Here is a 21,318-nt window from a genome sequence, read left to right on the forward strand (position 1 = left end):
GAGCGGGCCGGAGGAACTCCTGCAGAACCGATCCAGAACAGAAACAGGAACAGGAGCAGAACTCTGCAGCTCCAGCAGAAACCAGCTGCTGCTCTGATTCGTCCCATAAAAACAGATTCATCACAGCGGATCTGCAGAAACCAGGATCTCAGCCGTTTGATTTGATTCAGAATCTGTTCAAACGGTTCTAGAGATTCAGTTTAAATGATTTTACTGACGAGGAAAAGACCCAATTAGAATATTTGTCTAAAACACTGAAATATTATCAGTTTTCCATCAGTTTATTTAAAATTCTACAACTTAAATGACCAGAAGTAAGTTTAGTTAGTTTAGCCGTCTGGTTTTTACTCAAATAAAAAAATATTTACATCAATATTTGGTGGTTATAGTATATATATTATATGTGAACTGCATTAAAACAGATCAATAATCATGATTTATTGATTTCTCTTTCTACCAAAAACTGGAGGATAAAAGTTTCAGTCGGGTTTTTAGATCTTAACTCTACAATTTTGTTCATTTTATTTTGTTTATTTATTTTGGATATTTAAAATGTTTTCCAGTTCCAGTGTTAAATGCTCATTAAAATTTAAAGTTTATTGATCTTTGAGAATACATTCTTGCATTATTATTAGTATTAGTATTATTAATATGTCATTAGCATCATATTAGTTGAAAATGGTGTGAAAATAAAAATATTCTCGTTTATCACAAGAACTTCTGGGATAATTTATCATCCAGTAATTTTTATCCTGACAGGATCAGAGACGTTCGAATTAAACTCATTTAAAATTTATTTTTGAGTTTTTTGAATTCAGAAGAGAAACTTTTTTTTCTCCATCTCTACTGATCTGTAGGTCGACTGAAGAGGCCAGAATCAGAACCAGAACCAGAACCAGAACCTCAGCAGCCAGAAACGCCGCAGCTGGAAACATAGACGTTCAATCAGAGGTGCACCGATTTATCGTCCAACTGATTTCCTTAATTTTGTGATCATTGATCAGCAGATACTTAAATGTGAAGCTGATCTGATCTTTATCTGTAAAGGTCTAAAAATCAGCTGCTGTCTCCTTACGCTGCAGTGAGTTTGACTGTTAACCCCTCCCACAATCGTAGCCCCGCCCACCAGTTTAGCCCCGCCCACCAGGTTGTGTCTGAATGTTTACAGTAACAATAGTCGCCCATCTGTTACCAACTCAGTGACTTTATTATATTTAGAAATGTTTCAGAATCGGCAGGTCAATCTTTTTTAAAGATCAGGAATCAGCCGTAAAACTGCAATCGGTGCATCTCTACTTTCCACCCAGCCAAGCCCAAACCGGGTCCATCTGGTCCGGTTCAGAACCAGCAGCCTCTCTAACAGACCCTGCGGCGGCAGCGCCCCCTGGCGGCCCTCAGAGGAACTCACCACCAGGTTTCCGATAACCATGACCAGCATGAAGACGAGGATGCAGAGCGGCTGCCCCGCCACCTCCATGCAGTCCCACATGGTCTCGATCCACTCGCCGCACAGAACCCGGAACACGATGAGGAAGGAGTGGAAGAAGTCCTTCATGTGCCAGCGGGGGAGGACGCAGTCCTTGGAGATCTTACACACACACTCCTGCAGGAACACAGCAGAGGTCAGACACGGCGCCGGCCCCGGCCCGGCCACCGGGGGGCGACGGCGGCCCACCTGGTAGTTCTTCCCAAACAGCTGCATCCCCACCACGGCGAAGATGAAGACGATGATGGCGAGGACCAGCGTCAGGTTGCCCAGGGCGCCCATGGAGTTCCCGATGATCTTGATGAGCGTGTTGAGGGTCGGCCAGGAGCGGGCCAGCTTAAAAACACGCAGCTGGGGCAGAACAGGGGACAGGGGTCAGAGGTCAACAGTCGGCAACAACAGGAAAAATAACCTTTAATTTAGGATTCAATCAACTCTGACTGACTGGACCAGATGCAGATCTGAGTTTCAGATACAAAATGATCAGCAGCTCCAAAAAAAGCAGGAAGTGGACTACAGCGCAGGGCATTCTGGGTAAATACAACCAAAGCTAACGTGTTAGCCTAGCGCTAGCAGCAGAAATGGTTCCTGGTCTTTAGCCAAAGACTAAAGAGAAATCCTCCAACACTGAAATCTGACGCCTCCATCTTGTTTCCATCTGGTGAAGAAGGAAGTTGCTCTCAGCGTCTTCAGAGGTTTTTGTGTCGTTTCCTTCAGTGGTTCTTGGTGCAGCGCCCCCACAGGCCAGGAGGGGAACAGGTTGGTTTGGGTCAGAACCACAGCAGCTGGAGGTGGAGCAGATGATGAAGTTCTGGTTCCAGTAGAACCGGGTCGACCGGACCATCAGGAGGAAAAACAGCCTTAGAGACTTTTAAAGCAAATATGAGTAAAATGTTGGAAAAGAAGCAGATCTCCGGTTATCCTGGATCCATCAGCAGAACGGAGGATTTTTCTTCTTCTGCAGCATCTATCAGGTCACATAAATCAGAGAAGAAGAAACAATCTGCAGATGCAACCAGTGAGGATGAGGAGGATGAAGGCGTGTCATCATGGTGGGGGGTCCTGCAGGAAGACGGAGATCCTCAGAGTGACACTTCCTGAGATCAGTGAGGACAGATGAAGATCCGAGTTGCTGCTGACGCCTCCGCTCCGCCTGATCGGGTCAGAAACTGGGCCACAGCTGGACTATTGGGCTAAATGACATCACTCTGCACCGACCAATCAGAACGCACCATCAACCCAAACATCTCAGAGGGAATCACTTCTTGTCTGGTTCAGTTTTCCACCAACAGAAACCAAAGCGGTTGAGGCAGGATCAGTGGCTACGCGCTACGCATGTGGGTGCTGCGCTAGAGCGGGCGCCAAAATGAAACATCACTACTGGTTGGTATTGTCTGTGTTTAGCAGCAGGTCTGGTCCGGCGGCTGTGGGGACGTACCAGCCGGAAGGAGCGCAGGACGCTGAGCCCCTCCACATCAGACAATCCGAGCTCCATGAGGCTGAGGCACACGATGATGCTGTCGAAGATGTTCCAGCCCGTCTGGAAGTAGTAGTACGGGTCCAAGGCGATGATCTTCAGAACCATCTCCGCTGTGAAGATCCCAGAGAAAACCTGAGGGAGCACAAACACAGGGGTCACAGAGGTCACACTGGGGTCACACACACTGAGTCCAACCAACCGGGTCTAGTTCTCCAGAACTCCTAAAGTAAAGCAACAGCGACTTAAAAAATTATATAAAATTAAAGTTTAAGTGTGTGAGGGGGTGTAGGCGTGTGTGTGTGTGTGTGGTTGTGTGTCCTGTCTGTCTCTGTGTTGCCCTGTGACAGACCTTTTGACCTCCAGGTGACCTCCAGGTGACCCCGCCTCTCAACCGAAACACTCGATAGAGAAAGGCAGCAGCTCCTCCTGACCCCACCAGGGTCAAGGGTTTAAGAAAATGAATGTTCAGCTGCTTATTGGATAAAAAATCCTTTAAATCATAATGTTTTTGTTTCTTATTTTTTTATTTTGTATCATTTCCAGTGTGTTCATGCAGACATCAGAACATTTGGTTCCGTTCTGCAGTCACTTCAACACAACATCACAACTTCATTTTAGATTTTTCATTTTCTGATAACAAAAACTCCCACAAAGTTATTTTAGTTTGTTTTTTATGCAGTAAAGATAATTTTTCATTCACTGCTGGTTTGGGGGAAACAAATCTATTTTTTGTGTTTTGTCTGAATAGAAAGAGGCTGTAACCACTAAAATTGGTTCAAAATGAATAATATTTATAAAACTGTATGAACACAATAACTACATGAACGGAGTAAAAATACTAACTATCAGGTTATTACCAGACAGCAGCCATGTGACCCTGAAAGCAGGAGTAAATATAAAGATTCAGTCGTTTCGTTGTATTTTATGTTTTCAAGGCTCTGCAGCAGAGAGAATATTTGGGTCAGTTTCATAATCTTCCAGGAATCAGAGGAATAAAACTCAGATGTATAAATGAATGTTTGTGTAAATAGAGAGAAGCGACCCAGAGCCTCGCTGTGGCTCCGTAATGATGACATCAGGCTGAGAGGAAACCAGAAACTCTCAGGTAAACACAGAGACTCAGAGCAGCTAAACGAAGGGCATGGAGAGCCAGAGGGCCGCGCTTCAGGTTCAGCCCTCGTCCACACGCAGCCGTGTCGCCTCCGATCACCGTCGCTCCGCTTTCTGGAAGCCGGCAGGAGTTGAGCTGCAGCTGCAGCGGCGGCGGCGGCGCGCTGACCGCCGCTGAAATGTTACTGCATGCTTCAGTTAGCATGGAGCCCCGCGCCACTCAGCTGGGAGTCACGCTGCTGTAGCATGCACACTGCATCCGCTTCATGGACACGGAAACCCAGGCGACATCATGAATCCATCTCTGCGGTTTCCATGGTAACCAGCAGGCAAACATCAGCAGTGTGCTCTGATAAACAGGCAGCAGAGTCCCAACACAAGGCCAGGGTGGAAAGGCATCAGAAATGACTTCAGATTACCGTCCATCAATCTGAGAAGGGTTCAAAGGTCATCGTCTCAAACTGACCTGGACATGTGCCGAGGCGACCCTGTGACCTCGACGGACAGAAGCAACAATGGAGAGAAAAACTGGACCAAGAAACTTTATAAAGACCAGAGAGGCTGAGAAAAACCAGCAGAACCAGTTTAACCCACTGCTCCCACTCCAGATACTGGCTACATGCTACAGCTCTGTTAGCATGATGGCGTGTGTTTGAACCTCCGTGTGTGTTTCTGGTACTGAGTTTGTGTGTATTAGCATGTGTGTTAGCATATCTAAGTTTGCATGTTTCCTTTGACTGATTTATGTGTGTTAGCATATTAATGTATGTTAACATGTTTGTGTGTGTTACCATGGCTACCTGTGTTAGCATGACTGTGTGTGTTAGCATGACGGGGTGTGTTAGCATGACGGGGTGTGTTAGCATGACTGCGTATGTTAGCATGACGGTGTGTGTTAGCATATTTGTAGGTGCTGGAATGTCTTTATGCGTTAGCGTTCTCTGTGTGTTAGCATTGTCTATGTTTGTTAGCATGCGTGTTTGTGTGTGTTAGCATATTATTATTATTATTATTATATTATCATATTTGGATGTTTGCGTTCTCATGTCAGTGTGTTAGCTGGTGTGTGTTTCAGGATCAGTGTGTTCAGAGCAGCAGAGTGTGTGAAGCCTCCAGGATGATCCCGTTTCACCTCGGGGCTCATTAGCTCTGCAGAGCGTTGATTAGCTTCTCCTCATGATTACTGACATCAGGTTTAGCTCTCTGCTGCTCTCTGGGTTCAGCCACATCATGATGATGATGATGATGATGATGATGATGATGATGAGGCAGGTCAGAGTCAGAACGTTCTTTAATGGTTCTAATAAACCTGGATCTCAGTAACTGGATCTATCTGATCCGGTTCTGCTCACAGTTCCAGTTTAACTCATTTACACTCATAATGTCAGTTTATTATTTTGACTTCTGTTCTCTCATTGTGTTGTTGTTTTTGCATATTGTGTGGCGTTTCTCCGCTCCTGTTTCTCTGACGTCAGAGCGACTGATGCTAACGAAGTTAAACTCGGCTCAGCTGTCAAACATCAGCAGCAGCTGCTGCTTCCCTGCAACCAAAAGCATCAGTGAGCAGAAAAACTGGCTGCTTTATGCAACTCAGTAAATATGAAACTATGACCTTTAAAAGGCGTCAGCTGAATTCAATCAAACACCTTCCTGTTCACCAAGTTAAAGCAACATATTTACAGATGTTTTCCATTAAAATGCTAAAAAACTTTACTGCAAATCTTTGAAAAGAATAATTTATTTTAGTTTATTTAATTTAGCAACAAAAATGAGAACTTTCTTCTAAAATTTTGAGGTTTTTAGCAAACTGGATGTAAATGTCTGAGTAAAATGTTTAGGGATGTTTGTGGCCTAATCAAAGAAAAATAATTTATGTTAAACTGAACATTTTACATTTAAGAAGATCTCATCTTAAAAACCCATAAAAATGTTAAACATCATCAGCTTCACTTTCTGAAACTCAAACTGACGTCAGGGGCCACATGAATGTTTTCCACGGGCCACAAATGGCCCTCGGGCCACACTTTGACCCCCTGCCTCAGATAAAAACCTTCCTTAAACTTCATGTCTGTTTAATGTCTGATAACGAGGATCGATAGGAAAGTGAAATGAAGTTTTATAAAGACGACATTCAGTTTGAACTGGTGTCATAGAACCAAACTGTATCTATACTGATCTATAGATACAGATCTATAGATCAGTATCTATAAATAATGATCTACAGTCCAGCAGCTGATGGTTCTGATCCGGTTCCTCTGGTTTATGATGTTTAACTTCCTCTGACTTTCTGATTCACTGAAAGAAACACGACTGACCAGCAGCAACGTTCACATCAGAGCGTGTTGGGGTGGGTGTGTGTGTGTGTGTGTGTGTGTGTGTGTGTGCGTGTGTGTGTGTGTGTGTGCCGTAGGCTCTTGAACAGGGATGTTGACATCAGCACTCACTAATAACAGTAACATCAGCAGAGAGAGGATGACTATGTGAGGAAGACGCGTGATTATTTTTGTCACAACCAGGCAGATATAATGAGTAAGCAGCACTACAACACACACACACACACACACGCACACACACACACACACACACACACACCCCGGCGGCTGCAGCAGACGATCATTAAGCAGAATGTTCTGAGGTTTCGTCCTTCTTGTTTTAACTCCATTAAATCGTCTCAGATTTAATCTGAAGAACATTAAACCAACATTTCCTGTTTTATCGTTAAACTTCCTGCTCTGCCTCAGTGCCTCTGAGCAAGAACCGACGTCCAGCAGAGGACCGACGTAAAATCAATCAATCAATCAAATGTTATTTGTATAGCACATTTCAGCAGCAAGGCATTTCAAAGTGCTTTACATCATTACAAACACAGAATCACAAAACAATATAGAATTAATCATTAAGTCAAGTTCCATCAATAAATTTGTAATTTATCACATTTCAAATACAATTCTAAACAGGTGGGTTTTTAGTTGAGATTTAAAAGAAGTCAGTGTTTCAGCTGTTTTACAGTTTTCTGGAAGTTTGTTCCAAATTTGTGGTGCATAGAAGCTGAAAGCTGCTTCTCCTCGTTTGGTTCTGGTTCTGGGGATGCAGAGCAGAACCAGAACCAGAACCTGAGAGGTCCAGCAGAGGACCGACATCCATCAGAGGACCGACGTCCATCAGAGGACCGACGTCCATCAGAGGACCGACGTCCAGCAGAGGTCAGACGTCCAGCAGAGGACAGACGTCCAGCAGAGGACAGAAGTCCATCAGAGGACCGACGTCCAGCAGAGGACAGACGTCCAGCAGAGGACCGACGTCCAGCAGAGGTCAGACGTCCAGCAGAGGACAGACGTCCAGCAGAGGACCGACGTCCAGCAGAGGACAGACGTCCAGCAGAGGACAGACGTCCAGCAGAGGTCAGACGTCCAGCAGAGGACAGAAGTCCATCAGAGGACCGACGTCCAGCAGAGGACAGACGTCCATCAGAGGACCGACGTCCAGCAGAGGTCAGAAGTCCATCAGAGGACCGACGTCCAGCAGAGGACCGACGTCCAGCAGAGGACAGACGTCCAGCAGAGGACAGACGTCCAGCAGAGGTCAGCAGCCGCCTGACCCCAGTTATACTGAAACGTTTCACAAACAGCTTCGGTTTCAGAACTTGAAGAGAAGCTGAATATAAATATACAGAATATTCATCCAGCTGCTCTATTTTTATTTATTAATGTAAAACTTTTTATTTCCACATCCAGAAAGTCAGTAATTCACTTCTGGTTTGTTTAGAGTTTTCTTTATCAATTTTTATTCTCATATTCAATCAATTGAAATATTAATAAAAAGTTTATGTATTTCTGTAACTCAGTTCACAGGAAAAATATGTTATATAGATTAATTAAACACAGATTGATGTTTTAAAGCTTTTATTTCTGTTAATGTTGATTATTCCCCATTTAATAAAAACTGTTTAAAATGAGCCTAAAGGCTTTTATTTTGAAAAGCTACTTCTGACAATCGAATAATTTCTATGTATTGAATATTAATGGTTACAGTGTTTGTGTTTAATCTCTGTGATCCTGCAGAGTTTAAAGTATTGAAGGACGATGAGCTTCGGCGGTAAAGATGAGGAAGAGGAGGAGGAGGAAGATATCGACCTGTTTTGGTTTTCTGATGTCAGAAATCCTCTAAAACGTAATAATTTCCCTTCATGATGGATTTATTCTGAATATTTGAAGTGTTTTAATAATTACATCAACTGTTGGAAAAACTGAATTTTCAGATAAAATGATTTGTTTTTAAATCACGACTCCGTTCAGATAAAATGTTTCTCCAAACTGAACTCCCAGTCTGAATCTCCACCAGAATCACTGAAGCCGGTTAAACTCCACATGAAGCCTCCAACCAGGAGCAGCTCACCTGACCTCTGACCTTAAGGAAGCTTAGCAGCGTCAACGCTTTCCTCCTAACTTTTCAGACTCTCTCGTCTCCAAACCAAGACAAAGCTTCCAGGAAACGTGTCGGAGCAGCTGCTCTGTCATCTGAAGGCGCTGCTGGAAATGAAATAAGTGGAAGATCTCTGGTGAAACAGAATCAGCTCGGCCTCCAAACATAAATCAGGATGTCAGGAAACAAAGCCTCCCCACAACAGAGACATTAAAGGTTAGCGGCGCTCAGCGCAGGTCGGCTGCTTCTCTGCGGATAAAAGCCTCCTCTGAATGTTGGAGGTGTTTGCTCGGATGGAAATATGGAAACGCGGAGAGCGCCGCTGAAAAGCAAACAGCGAGCGCATTAGCTGACATTGATTGTGTCAGCAGGGAGGCGTCCTGACATGATCCAGCTTACATAACCCTGAGAGGCGCGCAGCCCACAGAAAGGCCACCGAAATGCTAAGCAAACATCTGCCGGGATTAGAGGTTTGATCCGGTAAGGAACTTCAGACTTCAACCTTTCTCAGCCGCACAGCAACTCCAAAGTGTTTACGCTGCAGAAGACGGCGGCCGCATCAAACAGGAAGCGAGGCGACAGCAGCGTTACATAATCCACCGACAACAGGAAGAGGCTGAGGGCCGGCGGCGCTAACGCTAACAAACACCGAGGAATCAACACCGAGTAGAAATCACCTGCTTCATTAAAACACATGAAAGACCTTAGAGTCGCTTAGCAACCATCAGCTTCGTCTACCATCACAAACGTAAACATGGGGAAGTTTCCTAAACTCTGTGGAGATTTTAACTTAGAATGACGGATCTGAGTCGGAACCAGGATTTTAAATCTGTTCTGAGTCAAACTGATCATCACAGGATTGAACAAACAGGAAATGATCAGAGAACTTCCTGTCTGCGTTTCGTTACAGCATGAACGTTTCGATTCGTTCAGATTTTATCTGCAGCCATCAAACTCCAGGTTAACGTTATAATTTAAATCTTCTAATGTCCTTAAATGTTGTATTTATGTTTCTACTGTCTGTTTTTCTTCTTTTAAAGAGTTTATGTGGAGAGGAAATGGAATTGCCGTACAAACTTCAAAATAAGAGCCTGAATATAAATTTCTTAAACAAAACTTCAACACAGATGTTGAACTTTATTCAGCTGAAAGTTTATAAAGCATCCAAATAAATTATGCTTCAGAATTTATCTGTAAAGATTTATTTTATTATTGCTAAATGCGCTAAACGTTTTGAAAGTTAACATAATCACTGAAACGCTAAACATTAGCTCTGCTATTAGCGCATTAGCGGTAGCGTGCCCACCACAGCTGACAGCAGAACAAATGATCATTTTTAGTTTGTTTTAATTCATAAAACAATAATAAAAAATACTTTTATGTCCTGATGGAGCAGCATGACTGGGTGATTTTTACTTTTTTCAAATTTTAGGTTTGAATAATGAAGAAACAACATGAACGATTCAAACAGCTTGTTTGTATTTTTGGATATTTTTATCCAGTTATTTCCAGTAACTTCAGGTGAAACCATCACTGTTTCACCCGGAACATGCAGGATCCTCTCTGAAGCAGCAGCGTACCACGTCAGGCCCCAGCTCCAGAGGTTGAACCACACAGCTGCAGGTTGTTTCTACTTTTAAACCTCGTTAGCATTTGGTTTCCGCCCAGCTGAGGCCGGCTGACACGCCGGCTCTGCCCAGGTGTGCAGCTCTCTGGCCCAGGGCCGTTCACACCTCAGGTGAACCAATTAGCATAGCGCTTCCACCGATCAGCGGCCTGAAGGTCGTCTGCGGGGTCAAACCGCGCGGCTAGTCACTAGCTGACCCTCTTCTGTCAGCTCCGATACACTGACTCACCTCCAAACATTCCTGGCTTAACTGGAAACGCAGCAGGTCAGGATTTATTTTCATCCCGAGGTCTGAGAGACTTTCAGCTCGTTTCACACCAGGTTTCTTCTTCTTCTGTCACTTCCAACCAACATCACTGCCTCCTCCACGGCGCCAAAGTTAGTTTGGTGAAAAACTCCTGCAGCAAATCCTCTACAGACTGACCCAGTTCAGCTACATGGACCAGAAAATAGACTGATCCCATTCAGAAACATGGATCAGAACCAGAAAATAGACTGATCCCATTCAGAAACATGGATCAGAACCAGAACCGCCTCTTCCTACAAAATCTTCCACACATTCAACTACAGAAAACCCAGAAAATACAACCAACCATCATCCATCCATCCATCTGTGTAACCATCCATCCATCCAACCAACATCCAACATCTGTCCATCCATCCATCCATCCATTCTTCAATCCATCAATCCATCCATCCATCCATCCAACATCCATCTATCCATCCATCCATCCGTCCGTCCATCCATCCATCCATCCATCCGTCCATCCAACATCCATCTATCCGTCCGTCCATCCATCCATCCATCCATCCATCCATCCATCCATCCATCCATCCGTCCATCCAACCATTCTTCAGTCCATCAATCCATCCATCCAACATCCAACCATTATCCATCCATCCATCTGTCCAACCATCCATCCATCAAACCAACATCCAACATCCATCCAACATCCATCCATCCATCCGTCCGTCCTACCAGGTTTCCGATGCTCAGCATGCCGTTGAACTCGTCCGTCATTGGGTAATGCTCCATGGCCATGAAGAGCGTGTTGAGGACGATGCAGACGGTGATGGCCAGGTCCAGGAAGGGATCCATCACCATGATCTTCACCAGCTGTTTCAGCCGCAGCCAGGAGGGGGAGCACTCCCACACCAGGTATCGGTGGGCGAACACGTACCAGCAGGGGTGGCACTTCTTATGGGACTCCTCCAGTTCTGCCCAGATGAAGACACACAGCAGCTTTTATCTGCTAATCAGTCCAAACATTTCCAGATTTTTCTACACACAGCAGCAGAGGAGTTTGTAGTTTGTGGGTCAGAAGTTTGTTTTGACTCCAGACTGGAAGGGTTTCATCCTGGAGTAAGGCGGCAGGGCGGGGAGCGGAGATGAATCAGAGAGGACAGCAGTGGGTTTTTGTGTTTTCCTGTATAATGATCTGTTCTCTAAGAGCAGCGAGCGCCGGGGGGGAGACGGTGACTCAGCAACCCAACAAACACACACAGGAGGCTGATTGCACGGTAAATGAGGGTAACCACGATGCCACACTCCTTCTCCTCTCTTTCATTCAGTTTCTGTGCGTCCCTCTCCTCTTTCTGACAAACAAAGCACTCGTTCCCCTGAGGACGGCGGGAGCCACAACAAACCCAGACTCTCTTACACGACCCACTTTTAGCTCAATCTGCTGCCGTCCGGCGGCTTCGTGGATTCTGACATGTTTCTGGTTCTTCTTGCAGTTTTGCATGATGTTGCATTAATTTGACCACTTCAGGTCGACTCTGGACTCGTTATCTGTTTATTTCATGCTGGTCGGTTTCCTCTGTCCTTTCTGTGGATTTTCTTTCTGGACTTAATTATCGCGCCGGTTCTGAGTCAGTCCGTCAGTTTGGAAACAGTTTTAACTGAAGTCGTTTTCATTTTCGTTGAGCTTTTTCAGACTTTCTCTATCCTAGATTTAAGCTTCACCTGTTGGACCGACGGACTGGCAGTAGATTCTGGAATACTTTGGTCTACAGAGGATTCGGGAGTTATGTCTGGGTGGGTCGGTGCAGGTCGGTGCGGTTCGGTTCTGTCCACTGCTGGTTGGACTCTCACTGGGCAGACGAGGTTAAACCCAAACTCTAAACTACTTATTAAGCATTTGAAATTGGGCCTCTGTCTCTTTAAAACCTCCTGCTCTCTCTGAAGCTCCGCCTCCAGGAAGTCGCCCCAACATGGCTCCTCTATTAACCCTTTAATGTTTTTCGCTGAGTGGGGGAGGAGCTGCGTCTGTAGGCGGAGCTAGGTCCATTCAGGCGTTTTCAACAGCTGAATGGTTGCCATGGAGATTAAAGGGTTTGTGAAACATGCATGAAGGAATCAAAGCAAACCTCCATGTTTGTTTCTGAGTGAAAAACATTAAAACATGTTTGGCTAAAGGGGTTGATTCTACATGACACTGTCCCTTTAAGCAGAGCGCTGCAGGTGAAGGTGTTGCCGTGGCGCCGCTCCTCACCCTCCATGACGTCGGTCAGGTAGCTGGCGGCACTCATAGCCCTCCCCCTCCGCTCTGACCCCTGCGTGGACGAAGGTCGAGGCAGCAGCATGGTGCTGAGCTCCGTGGTGGACGTCGGGACCTGAGACACACAGAGGAGACGTTAGCGAAGACGTTAGCTTCCTGTCCGGCAGCAGGAAGTGTCCTCGGCCACTTCCTGCTGCCGGACAGGAAGCTCGTTTCAGTTTCCCTCCTGGATCAGGAGCCTCTTCCTGCTCATTCAGAAACATGAACTCCGCTTTCTGTCGGGTCAAGCGGCGCGCCACGCTGCCATTGTCGGAGTTCCCATCACCACGGCAACAGATGAGCAGGTAATGACTGGAGTTCAATAGATGAGAGAAATGGATGAGGAGCTCAGGCGGTGAAAAGGACTGCTGAGGTTTTCAGAACCACAGAAACATCCACTTGACTCCAACCTGAAAACCTGCTGCAGGTTTTCATGAAACGATGAAGTTTAGAAAGAGAAAGAGAGCGAGAGAGAGACAGAGAGAGAGAAAGAGGAGAGAAAGAGAGAGAGTAGAGAGAGAGGAAGAGAGAGAGCAGAACAAGAGAGAGAGAGAGAGAAAGAGAGACAGAGCAGAGAGAGAGAGAGGAGGGAAAGAGAAAGAGAGAGAGAGCAGAATGATGAAACGCTCCGATCAGTTGCAGTGTTTCATCCCGTCTTCCTGCTTCCTGCTTCCTGCTTCCTGCTTCCTGCTTCCTGCAGACAGACGGGTCCTGCAGGCCTTTAGCCTTGACTAACAGACTTTTAATGGTTGCTGTCATTTCAGTTGACCTTTGACCTCCAGACAGGAAGACGACTAAAGTGAAACTTTCCATGTTTCCATCATGTTTCTACCAGCTGTGATTCCTGCTGTTTTGTTATCAGTGAAATAATCTGATTATTGATTATTGATCATCTGCTCACATTAATTAGAATCAAATTAAGATTTACAGAGTCCAGACTTTTAATCCAAATCCAATTAACATAAGGTTATTAAATTTACATCTACATTTAAGATTTTATAACTTTTGACATGCAGTTTCTGTATAAAATATAATTAAATACTACAATGTTATCAAAGCTGATCGTCCAATCAGAAACGAGCTTCTGGTCTCAGATATAAATCTGAACATGAAACTGATCATGTTGCCTTGTGGTCAACAGGAAATGACCTGGAACTGGGATCCAAACACACATCCTGTCAGGCGGACATTTTGTTGGTCTCCATGGAGACAGAGAGCAGCTGCAGAGCGTCACAGAAAACCTTCCAATAAAAACCTTAAGTTGTTTCTAGGTGTTTTTGATAAACTGTTGCCAGATTTCTTGCTAGTTGCTCTTTAGAAAAAGCTAAGCTAGTATCTTCCTGGTTCTGACCACACCCCTCTTTGCTCCTCCCCTTGCCTCGCCCATAAGTGTATAAGCTCCGCCCACTTCATTAGTTTGTTTTCTTTCCTTTAGTAAATAAAACCCTTCGTCTTCTGATGAATCCATCCAGCCAGTTCCTGGTTTCCCTGAGGAGGATCCAGCTGTGGATGAATGAAACAGTCCAACTTGACCAAAGTTCTCCAGAACTTCCCACATTAACCCTGTGTGGATGAACCTCGGCGCTCCCAGGTGAGGCTCTGACCTCTCGGTGACCCTCACCTGCTCAGGTGTAATTACGTAACGCTTCCTGTGCGGCTCCGGGGCCGTGGCGCGGGGCCTGAAGGTCGGCGCCCACGCCGCCTCCGTCCTGTCTGCCGATGCAGGAAAGCACCAGGGAAACTCTGAACTCCCACCTGCTCCAGCTCAGCTTCCTGCGGCGGCCGCGGGTCGCCATGGTGACATTTCTCTGCTAATAAAGCATGTGCTGTCTGCGTCCGCCGCCCACTCAGAGCTGCAGGTCTGGGTTGTTGGAGGCAGAAACGCTTTGTCACAACATGACACCATAAACCGACCAGCACAGAACTCCCACTCAGCCCGGCAGCACAGGAACTGTTCTAAACGCAGCAGGACGGGTTTGACCCAACATGGAGGAATCAGAGGTTCTGACAGAACCTAGAAACGCCTGAGCATGTCTAGCGGCGCTCCAGAACCTGAAACTGGATCAGAACCTGAAACTGGATCAGATTCAGAAACACAAACAGCAGCAGTTCCTCCAAACGTTTCACACAAACTTCAGAGTCCGGTTGGGTTTCATGTGACTGAGCCGAGCAGAACCAAACAGAAACACAAAATCTGAAAAGTGTGGCGTGCTTTTGTTTCCGTCCCCCTTTAATCCGGTACCCCAAAGCAAAAAAAATGAAACTAAACTTTCAGAAGCCTCTTAATCAGAACCCAGAGTCCAGCTGTAATTTGATTCCATCAGTTCTGGTTCTGGTTCTGAATCAGGAAGAAGAAACTCAAAGTTTACAGAAACTCATAAATCCGGTTTGCTACAAACCATGGAAGAGAAGCAAACAGCTGAAAGTTGAACTTCCAGACCAACATGGTGGTGGCAGCATCATTCTGAGGGACAGGCAGCCAGTCCAATCTGATGACAAGATGGAGTAATTCAGGTTAAAACTAAATGAAAATCTATTTGAAGAGCCGAGACTGGAGAGGAGGTTCACCTTCCAGCAGGAAAACATCCATCTATTCAATGGCCTAGTCAAAGTCCAGACCTGAATCAGACAAGTGGAGATGCAGCCAGAGGCAGTTCTACATATCCAAACCTTTTCACAAAACAGTGAAGTTGAACAGAATTTAGGCTCACAAATTATTTTATTTTTTTCAAATTTAATTTTTTTTGTGTTTTTCTTCTTCCTTTTACCAGAAGAAAAAGGAGCGACGACAAACGAAACACTATAATTTAATAAAGTCTGACTTCTGCAGAAAATGGAGCTGGGAATCATTTAGATCTGAAACATAAACTGCATGTTTGGTGTCTGGATGGACGTTTCCAACCAGAGGAAACGATAAATATCGATAAATATCAATAAATATCGATAAATATCGTTTCCTCAGACGATATTTATTCCCAGAAAAATTTAACTTGTTTTTTTATCTGTTTGTTTTTCTTTGAAACGAGACAAACTGTCTTTGTTTAAAGTGACTCTGAACTGAATAAAATCCTGTTCAGTTGTTATCGTTTGTCTCTGAATCTGTGAACGCTCCAGAAACAGGATTATATAATCCGCCTGCCGCAGCTTTAAGGTCAGCAGACATGAACAAATGTCGCCACGTTAGCGTTAGCTTCTACACAACCATTCAGCGGCTTCGCTCAGCCAGACCCAAATCTCAGATGTGATTTTCACCTCTGCTGGATGGAACGGCACAGAGGCACAGCGCTCATCCGCTGGGGTCGGCCCGGGGTCAAAGGTCGAAGTGCTAAACCTGCTAACGCTAATCTGTGATACTGGACGGTCAGTAGTGGTTGAGGTGACTGCTGAACCTGATATCAGTCACTTCAGGGGACTCCTGGTAGACCTGGAGTACAACATACTTTGACTAGGACCTTTGGACTCATCCATCATGGCGTCATTAAGGTAAAATTTCCAGAACTGAAAACTCCTCCAGATCTTCTAGAACCAGAACAGACCCACAGTCTGAGCTCAGTCTGGTCTCTACTGTGTTCAGAAAACCTCAGGCAGTTTTCTTTCTATGAATAAACTTGTTTATTCATAAATATATTCATTCCTAACATGTAAACAGGAAGTAGCCTAGCATGTAGCAGAGAGTGCCGCCTCCTGTAGGTTTGAACTCAGGTTGGTTCCTCTGGTAAGGCACAGAACCGCCAGAGGACGAGACGGACTCTACAGCAGAACCGGTTCAATAAATCCGTTTCCGTTTAATTTTTAACGCCTCAAATCTCCATTACTGACCATCCAGTACCAAGAATCACCTCAGGCCACCATCAAAACCTTTTTACAAAACAGATAGAAGATATTTTAATGCTGTCATTTCCATCAAGCTTCTCTGACGTTACAGAAACATTTCATTCTCCCAGACATTAGAAACCATGAGACCAAAACACCAAACTGAAACTTTTATCATCCAGGTTCTGGTAGAAAAACGATAAATTATGCAAATAGAAATTATTGAGCTGGTCTTAATTTATCAAGTGATTGATTTATTAATTTAATGATTTATTGATTTATTGCGACAGGCCAACTAAAGGACATAAAAATCGTTTATGGAAACAAGGCTGGGGAAGGACTTGGACCCGTCCTGTTCAGGTTCTGTTTGTGATTTTGGTCGCAGATGAAACATAAAATAAATAACTGATTGATTAATAAGATGAAGCGACTCTCAGTGTCTCTGTTGGTATGTTTGGGTTCTGGAGGCGGTGTTACCTGAGCCGGTTGGTGTGTGTGTGTGTGTGTGTGTGTGTGTGGGGGGGTGTGGGGGTGTGCGTGTGTGTGTGTGTGTGTGTTGCAGCTATGCGAAGCGTTGGTTCAGACGTGTGTGTGTTGCGGCTGCAGGAGGCAGCAGTGTTTCCAAACTCACGCTCTCCTCCTTGACCTTCTCCATGGTGCAGGTAGGCAGCTGCCCCTGCAGCGGCGGCGGGGAGACCCCGTTCTGGTCCATGGAGACGAACAGCTTCCCGTTGACGTTCAGGGTGGGATAAAACACCTGGAGGCAGATCAGAAGGCAGAGGTCAAAGGTTAACGAGTCAGACGTGTCAACGGGCCGCTCAGTGATAACCACGGTTACCACGGCGACAGGCCTGCAGGAGGTCACGAGGGTTCATCCCTACAGAAAAGTTCAGCAAGGCCAAACAGGAGCCTCCATGTTTGAGCAGTGATGTCATAAGGGGGAGGAGCCAAACCAAATCAGAGGAAAGCTGGATGTAAACGGCGGCCATGATGGAGGGAAGAGACAGAAATCATTTGCTGAAAGTTTTTCCTGCTGCTGATGATAAACAAGAAGTTTTTTCTTCATTAATTCAAAAGGTGGTTGTTTTATTATCAGCACAACTATAAATAAAATATTATATTTTAATGTAGAAAATGGAGATGTAATTAATTCTAGACCTGCAGATTTACTGTTTAAATAAAAACCTGCAGAAACATGTTTTAAAACTTTTATTCTGTTATGATTGTTTTTTGTTTTTACAGTTTTTATTCTGTTCATGACGTTTACAGATAAACTTTGCTCTCATATAAAAGTCACTGGATGTTTGTGGTTCTGTTTACTATGAAATGAACTAAAAACAAAATAATAATGAATCTTTTCTGCTTTCCATTGTTAGACTGTATGTTGACCTTTGACCTCCAGTGATGTTTCTGTAGCAGGAATCTGTTGATGTTTGACCTGCTGACCTCCTTTAGCCGTCTGGATGTCAGACAGGCCGGGTCCAGTGTGACGGGTCGGCGGATCCTCGGCTCACCTGGGAGTTCCTGCTGGCCGTGCTGTAGGTGCTGAGTCTGCGTTTAGGCCAGGGATTGGTCAGGATGCCGCTGAACGTCCCGCCGCTGTACGTCCTGCCGCCGACGCCGTCCACCACGTCGCCGGGAACGCTGAACTCATCGTCCGCCATCTCGCCTTCCGACCCTCGGCTCCTCAGCCGGAAGTTAAAGATGGACGACACCTGACTGCTTCGTCGCGTCCGCGTGGAGAAGGAGCGAGCGAGGAGAGGATGGAGGGCCTGGGGGCGCAGAGGGCGGAGCCGTGAGGCTTTTATTCTGAAAGGGTGACGCCCGGCGCCGGTTCAGACTCACCTTTCCCCCGTCCATCAAGTCCACCTGCAGCAGCTTCTCCTCCGACAGGTTCCCCTCCACGTCGGCCACACCCATCAGCGCCTGGCTCCGCCTCCGCTCCTCGGAGCTGTCCAATGGCGGGCCAAGAGGTGAGAGGTCTGGTGAGGTCAGGGAGTCGGAGTCCGGCGGTTTCTGTGCCGCCATCTGGAGAACGGAGGAGTTCCGGTCAACAGGCTGAAGAGGTCCAGAGGTCGTGACCTGCTGACCCCGACCCACCTGCTGCTCTTTCTTCAGTCTCTCCATGGCCTGCTGGAACTCGCGCTCCTTCTGACACGCCTCGGCGATGGTGGCCTGGTTCTGCTCCTCGTACGCCATGGCGACCACGGCCAGGATCAGGTTGATCAGGTAGAAGGAGCCCAGGAAGATGACCACCACGAAGAACACCATGTAGGTCTTCCCGGCCGACCGCAGCGTCTGGACCAAACACACACAGGAAGCAGAACGGTGACATCACTTCCTCTCTTCTCCAGGTCTGATTGATCCAACAACCAATAATTAATAACTAATTTTAACTCTGAGCACCGTGAAGGGAACATATGATGAGCCAAATTAGCATCTTCAAAATAAACAGATTGTTCAACAGTTTAAATAAAACAGAGCAAAGATCAGATGTTAGCTGCTTAGCGTTAGCATCAAGACGGTTTCCACGGTGAATATTAATGCATATTCAATGTTTAAACCTTTAAACTTGACAGTCAAGAGTATTTATCTTTGGGTCATTAATGGGGCAACAATGTTCAGAACCTGAGAACCTTCTGGACCAGAAGGTTATTTATTGACCTTATCAATAAATAAGATAATTTATCCAGTTTCAGGTTATTTGATCATTTAGAACCTGGAACAAGCTAAACAATGCACAGGTAGACGTGACTAAAACTATACGTCCAGAACGTCTCAGCGGGTCAGAGTGGACCCAGAGTGTCATTACGTGGTGGTAGAGGTTCTCCCAGTAATCCTGGGTCATCAGCCGGAACAGCGACAGGAAGGCCCAGCCGAACGTGTCGAAGCTGGTGTAGCCGTAGTTTGGGTTTCTGCCCGTCTTCAGGCAGTCGAACCCATCGGGGCACTTCCTGCAACACAGAGCAGCAGCAGAGTCAGGAACCGTTCTGGTTCTGGTTCTGGTTCTGACTGGACTGGCTCATTAGGGTCAGGCTCCGCCCACATTCACAGAAACTCACAGAAAAAACCTGAATCATGTTCATCATGTTCACCTCCAACACAAAGCAGCTGCTTAACGAACCAATCAATCAATCAATCAATCAATCAATTTATTAGTTCAGCACACTTCAGAATCGAGGCAGTTCAAAGTGCTTTATATCATAAAACCACAAAAATAAAAAGTTATAAAAACATTATAAAGTCACCAGTTTGAGAAACCAGAAACAAACGTCAACATGTAAAACTTACTATGAATCTTTAACCAGCTGGGTTTTTATTCTGGATTTAAATAAACTCAGGGTTTCGGCTGTTTTGCAGTTTTCTAGAAGTTTGTTCCAGATTAGTGGAGAATAGAAGCTGAATGCTGCGTCTATGCTTCCGCAGCATCAGAAACAGAAACGCAGCATCGTGTTTACAGACGTCCAGTCCGACTGAGCTGGAGACGATTCACTGACCGGAATGTCCAGCATGTGTGTGATCTGCAGAGCCATTAGCGGCGGCTCTGACTCATTGGGGTGAAAATAAATGGTAAATCTGAGCCAAACGGGACAGGAACACGGATCGATCCTGATTGGATCAAACTGAGACGGATCTGCTGATGTTCCAGTCCAGAGTGACTGAAGGATGAACTCATCACACACACACACCATGAAGAGTGTGTCATTCCTCCACTTCCATCCATCCGTCTCCTGATGAGTGAGTCAACATGGAGGCATGTGAGAGAGTGTGTGATGGCTGCGCCGCTTCCCATCGCCACAAACCTCAGAGTGTGTGGTGTGTGTGTGTGTGTGTGTGTGTGTGTGTGTGTGTGCGCGAAGTGTCACAGCATGACAGCTAGCGGTTATCTCCGACACACACCTCCATCTGTGTTAATGGAGGGACGCCACTTCAGAAGCAGCACTCACAGTGAAGGAGGCCCCTCAGCAGGGGCCACTAACACCCCAACACACACACACACACCCTCCCATACACACACACACACACACACACACACCCACACACACACACACACACACAGTCTGCTGCGGTGGAGACACCAAGCTTCAAACACTTCCAGTCTAAAAGTGGACCAGAACCACAGAACCTGACCCGTCACCTTCATGGTGGGACTCTGAAGGAGACCAGAAGTTTAGAGCAGCGAGGAGACGAAGGAGACGAAGGAGACGAAGGAGATGAAGGAGATGAAGGAGACAAAGGAGATGAAGGAGACAAAGGAGACGGAGGAGACAAAGGAGACGAAGGAGACGAAGGAGATGAAGGAGACGGAGGAGACGGAGGAGGTGGAGGAGGTGGAGGAGACGACCTGTCCTCAGAGACATGATGCTCTGTCCTCTGATGGAGACGGAGTTTGGGAACATAAAAGCTAAAATTATTTAACTGACTGTCGGTCGATAAAATAAAAATGTTTGTGATAAAATCAAAAAGTTTTTACTGTTTTTTATGTGACAGGATATTTTAGTGTTTTTTAAATTAAATATTTCCTTTCATACTAAATAAAGATTCTTATTGTTGCTCATAATGTTTCTTCAGAAACATTTTAACATTTTATAAACTGCCAGTTTGTCTCATTTCTGTATTTATGGATTTGTTTGTGGTTTATATTTATATATCTATATTTATTGATATTTATGTATTATTCTTTGACACACTGAGCGTACTGTGATTCTGTATAAATTAAAATTTTATTCTCCTGTTTTGAAGATACATATTTCGACCTGCATCACACACACAAACACACACACCTCTAATTATAACACACAGGTAAACTCCCCCAGGAGGAGAGAAACCTGCATCGCCA

At 45.5% G+C, this 21,318-nt stretch overlaps 2 protein-coding genes across 8 annotated transcripts in view; both read right to left on the reverse strand.

Moving 5' to 3' along the window:
• Positions 1–21,318, reverse strand: part of LOC116712074 (NACHT, LRR and PYD domains-containing protein 3-like) — a 1,065,068-nt gene that overhangs the window by 560,385 nt on the left and 483,365 nt on the right. The gene's annotated exons all lie outside the window — the stretch shown is intronic.
• LOC116712078 (sodium channel protein type 4 subunit alpha-like) overlaps positions 1–21,318 on the reverse strand; it is a 120,945-nt gene that overhangs the window by 45,564 nt on the left and 54,063 nt on the right. The window contains exons 10-19 of the mRNA XM_032551855.1: positions 19,291–19,432; positions 18,579–18,776; positions 18,324–18,506; positions 17,993–18,250; positions 17,110–17,235; positions 12,621–12,741; positions 11,105–11,343; positions 2,925–3,098; positions 1,676–1,837; positions 1,409–1,603 (exon numbers count right to left, since the gene is read on the reverse strand). Coding sequence (XP_032407746.1) covers positions 1,409–1,603; positions 1,676–1,837; positions 2,925–3,098; positions 11,105–11,343; positions 12,621–12,741; positions 17,110–17,235; positions 17,993–18,250; positions 18,324–18,506; positions 18,579–18,776; positions 19,291–19,432 — 1,798 coding nt within the window. The remainder of the gene's footprint in view (positions 1–1,408; positions 1,604–1,675; positions 1,838–2,924; positions 3,099–11,104; positions 11,344–12,620; positions 12,742–17,109; positions 17,236–17,992; positions 18,251–18,323; positions 18,507–18,578; positions 18,777–19,290; positions 19,433–21,318) is intronic.

Source organism: Xiphophorus hellerii, chromosome 21 (assembly GCF_003331165.1).
Source record: "Xiphophorus hellerii strain 12219 chromosome 21, Xiphophorus_hellerii-4.1, whole genome shotgun sequence".
Lineage (NCBI taxonomy): Eukaryota > Metazoa > Chordata > Actinopteri > Cyprinodontiformes > Poeciliidae > Xiphophorus > Xiphophorus hellerii.